Genomic DNA, 4,798 nt, shown 5'->3' with positions numbered 1-4,798 from the left:
GGCCCAGACATACGACCCAGGCCCATGATCCACTTACCTTAACCCATAACCGCAGCTCGCAACCCGCAGCTTAACCCATGCCTGCAACCCGTGACCCACTTTTGACCCGCGTCCCTTTTTATTAGACAAGATCTTAACCGTTGGATCTAGGGTTGAGATCATGGCCGTCCATTTCTTTTTAACCTACCTATATAATAGAGGGGGGAAGGAAGCCGTCACTCACTTCGCTCTCATAATCTTCTCTCTACATTACTCACCTTATCTAGCCCTCCTCTCTGCCGATCTCTCTAGCATCCTTCCGGCGACGATTTCCAATGGTTCTTCAACGGTTGCCTTCCTCCTATATTTGGAGTTCCTTGGCATGGTTATTTCTCCCTGTGTTGTTGATTTGAGCCGCAAGGGCTCTCTCAACGTGTAGGTTTCTCTTAGCCTTGTATCTTTGTTTGTGGGGGATATATTTCTTGTGTCGTAGGTAGTAGGCCGGTGTTCTTGTGTTTGTCACGTTTTTGGGTGTGTTTTCGTGTAGATTTTTGTGTTTCCAACTTGGTTTGGGGCTTAGCCTTCCAAAACAAAAACTAGGTGCAATATTTTGACTCGATTTCGTTAATAAAATTTTAGATCCTTTCATATATTTTTCATAACAGATGCTTTTATATATGGCATGTGGCTTCCGGTTTCCCCAATGATGCGTATACGGCATGTGGATTGTATTTATGTTTCTTATCCACAAGAGATCAAGAAAATCTTATTGGCTGCAAGTCTTACCATATCAACAATGAATATCGGCAAAAAGTTGCTTTAAATGGTTATTAGTTACATCTAAACGGTTAAAAAAGCTCTGGATTACATTGAACACGTGCGCGTGTAAGTTTAAAGCTGTTATATTGGAAGTGATAGTTGCTCTGATAAACATATCTCGATTTGTGCTATCATGCTAATATGTCAAGGTTGTTTTATGATGTTGTTAATGAGCATTTGTATTATTTCTTTCATTTAAAATCAAAAGGACACACTACATTTAGTGAGGATTGTTGATCTTTATTTGTCATGTCCAAGATATATATGGTTTCCTATGTTAAGATGAACTGACAATTAAAGTATTTAAGGTATAATTGTACTGTTTTCGCCTTACTTGATCGTGATAGTAAAAAATTTAGTTTTCACCGTGGATTGTAAAACTGATTCATCTTGTACAATGAATGTCTTGAGTTGCAAAGCTTTGAAATTTAACTGGAAAACTTTTCAATTCTACTTCATAATTTTTTTTTCTTGTGTTCCCTTTTCGCGATCTTCTTTATCAAGTACTATTATTCTTTTCATTCTGGTTTATTTGTATAATTCAATTCTTGCAGATCTGCTTTGGCTTACCGGGGAAAAAATATTGTGGCAAGTTGAGAAGGCGAGCCTGATGGAGATTGCAAGCTCCCTTGTGTACAAAGTGGTTGCTTGCTGGCCAATCTGTCAGGAAAGCGAGCAAGCACCCATGGCTTATGTTTATCCCAAAATCGCACGATCTCTGCGAATTCTACAACCCTACTGACCGCATATCCTATTACCTCAAAGTTCCGGCAATGAAGAGCAACGTTGTCTACTATTGCAAAGATGATTGGATTCGCTATTTCTGCCTTGTAAGCCGGCGCCATTTCCTCTTCCACCCGTATAGCGGAAACACTGTTAGCTTCCCTAAACTGAATCGGAACAGCGAAGTTGCGGCATTTTCAGATACGCCAACTTCGCCTTCTTGCGTCGTATTCTCAGTAACACAATGGTGGGGCAACACCGTCTGTATCAGCATTTGCCGTCCTACAGATAAAGAATGGAAGAACTACGAATTCAATGTTCTGTCGCAGGCTGGCCAATTGGGTTTCAAACAGATAGCTTACTATGAAGGTACTTTCTGATGTCTGAACAAAAGAGGTTATTTGGGATTTTTCGACGTTGAAAAGTCTGCTTTGGGTATCCTTCCTGCCCCCCTTGCTGCTCAGCATCCAAGCATTCTTTTCAAATTCAATGTTGTGTTGTTATGTTTGCATTAGTTTTATTTTGATCTATGTTGTACTTTAATCCAGCCAATCAGTTAGTCTAATTTTATACATAAAATATCATTATAATAATAAAAAAGTATTTGTAAACCTTACAGTAATTTAAGCATCATTGACATATTATATAGTCTACTGACATAATATTACATAAAAAAGAAAATGACTATTTTTAACATCTAAATTTTATTACAAAAATCTTAATACAACAATTATTTATTAATAAAAAATTCAAATAATTAAAAAATATTGGAAATCAAAGAGTGACAAATATTTTTTAGAAAATGATACCTACACCATCGAGGCTAATTTTCCTACAGCTTAATAAAATAAAATAAATAAAATTAAAATATGATGTCGTTTAGAGTGGGTCACGAGGTTGTTCTCCTATATATATATGTGTACTACAATGCCTATATGTTACAGGTTCTAGAACCCCAGTGGGCGTCAATCGCTGGAGTGTGTCAGTGCCGGCCGGCCGTGTTGGGTTTTTGGAGTAGGATCGGAATCATGGGGAGAAAGAGGGGGCGGAAAACGAAATCATAAGTTTTTCTGTGTTTTCTAGAATTTCATGTATGTGCGCATGTTTATTCAATCATATTAATTTTCCAGATAAAATGAAAGTACCAAAATATTAGTAGGTCATAAGAGTTCCATTTTATGATAAAGAATGTTATGCATTAGTCCATTTAGGCCGCATAAATTATACATGTAAGTCCACATTTAAGAATTCCATTTTTTTTAGTTAATATTTATGGGAAATTGTGCCGACGAGAAATGCAATGTGAAACAAACAGAATTACATTAAAAATAATAATAATATTACTATTTTTTAACATACAAGGGTGTGTTTCTACGGCCCAAGTTTGCCAAACTTGGGCTGTTAGGTTTTGGGGGGACACAGCCTGGCCGTCTGTCATTTTTTTTCTTTTTTTTTTTAAGTTTTTCTAAATTATAAATAAAAAATTATAATAATTATAATTGAATAAAATAATCATAGAGAATAAAAAATTTTATAATACAAATATAAAAAAATTTATAAATATATATGTAGATATAAAATAAATTTATAATCAAGTTATACAAATTAATACACATTTACATTATTATATTCATTACCATCAAATTAATACACATAAAAAACTTTCCAAACCCAACCCAAACCCAAAACACAAAAGAAACACATAAATTCAAACTAATTTCAAAATCAAATAAAAACTAAACCCAAACCCAAATTTTCCCGTAACCCCCTAAAGAAACACACCCTAAATTTTATTACAAAAATCTTAATTCAACAATTATTTATTAATTAAAAAAAAATCAAATAATAAAAAATATCGGAAATCAAAGAGTGACAAATATTCTTCAGAAAATGATAGCGACACCATCGAGGCTAATTTTCCCACAGCTTAATAAAATAAATATAATTAAAATACAACGTCGTTTAGAGTGGACGGAACTCACGAGGTTGTTCTCCTATATATGTGTGTACTACCATGCCTATACGTTACAGGTTCTAGAACCCCCGTGGGCATCAATTGCTGCAGCGTGTCAGTGCCGGCGGGCCATGTTAGGTTTTTGGAGGAGGATTGGAATCATGTGGAGAAGAGGGGGCGGAAAGTGAAATCGTAAGTTTTTCTGAGTTTTCTAGAATTTCATGTATGCGCCCATGTTTATTCGGTCATATTAATTCTCTAGATAGAATGAAAGTACCAAAATGTTCGTAGGTCATAAGAGTTCCATTTTATGATAAAGAATGTCATATATTAGTGCAATTAGGCCGCATAAATTGTACATATAGGTCGCACATTTAAGAATTCCATTTTTTTTTAGATAATATTTATGGGGAATTTTGCCGACGAGAAATGCAATATGAAACAAACTGTGTATATATAATCTATTAACAGAAAATTACGTTTAAAAAAATAATTACTATATTTTAACATCTAAATTTTATTACAAAAATCTTAATTCAACAATTATTTATTAATAAAAAATTTAAATAATAAAACACATTGGAAATCGAAGAGTGACAAATATTCTTCAGATAATAACAGACGACGCCATCGAGGCTATTTTTCCTACAGCATAATGAAATAAATAAATAAAAATTATAATACGACGTCATTTAGAGTGGGCGCAATGCACGAGGTACATGTCTTCTTATATATATGTGTACTACCAAGCCGATACATTACAGGTTCCAGAACCCTCATCAGCGTCAATCGCTGCAGCAGTATCTGAGTGCCGGCCATCTGTGTTAGGTTTTTAGAGGAGCCATCGGAATCATGGGTCGAAAGAGGCAGCGGAAAGCGAAATCAGAAAGTGCCAAAATGTCCGTAGGTCATAAGAGTTCCATATTATGATAAAGAATGTCGTGTATTAGTGCATTTACGCAGCATAAATTGTACATGTACATCACACATTTAATTATCATATTTATCGTCCAAAATTTGTTAGTTCATTTAGTTTCTCAATTTAATCAATTAATTATTTTTCAATATGCTTGCAGGATCTCTAGGAAAACAAGCAACGAATCGAGCCTCAAAATCGAGGATTTTCCCAGGAGGCCAAATAAACAGGCCAAAGAGTCGGATGTTCCAGACGTGCTTTTGGAAAAGATACTCTCGCGCCTAAGCCTGGTAAACAACCTCCGGGCATCCGGCGTCTACAACAGATGGATGGCTGTGGCTAAACCCTAAACTCTGTCCGAGTATCCAACAAGCACCCTTGGATCATGTACCACTAGTGGATGAATA

The 4,798-nt window shown here is 35.4% G+C and overlaps 1 protein-coding gene across 1 annotated transcript; it reads left to right on the top strand.

Annotated features, from left to right (window-relative positions):
* Window positions 1-211: 211 nt before the first annotated feature.
* LOC127262417 (F-box protein At3g56470-like) lies at window positions 212-4,676 on the top strand. Its single transcript, XM_051291084.1, has 3 exons — window positions 212-414; window positions 1,353-1,890; window positions 4,552-4,676. Exons 2-3 carry the CDS (start codon window positions 1,491-1,493, stop codon window positions 4,674-4,676), a joined length of 525 nt encoding a protein of 174 aa, XP_051147041.1. The 5' UTR covers window positions 212-414; window positions 1,353-1,490.
* The last annotated feature ends 122 nt before the right edge of the window (window positions 4,677-4,798 follow it).

This window comes from Andrographis paniculata, unplaced genomic scaffold (assembly GCF_009805555.1).
Source record: "Andrographis paniculata isolate CXL003 unplaced genomic scaffold, ASM980555v1 Contig65END, whole genome shotgun sequence".
NCBI classification, from domain to species: domain Eukaryota; kingdom Viridiplantae; phylum Streptophyta; class Magnoliopsida; order Lamiales; family Acanthaceae; genus Andrographis; species Andrographis paniculata.
Note: the sequence above shows the minus strand (reverse complement) of the source record. Positions and strands in the feature narration are given on the sequence as shown.

What these genes read in the sequence shown, in the direction of transcription:
- LOC127262417 (XM_051291084.1), top strand. Translation starts at nt 1,491, where the DNA reads ATGTTTATCCCAAAATCGCACGATCTCTGCGAATTCTACAACCCTACT. An exon ending in ACAGATAGCTTACTATGAAG is followed by an intron (nt 1,891 to 4,551) that starts GTACTTTCTGAT and finishes ATATGCTTGCAG; the next exon opens with GATCTCTAGGAAAACAAGCA.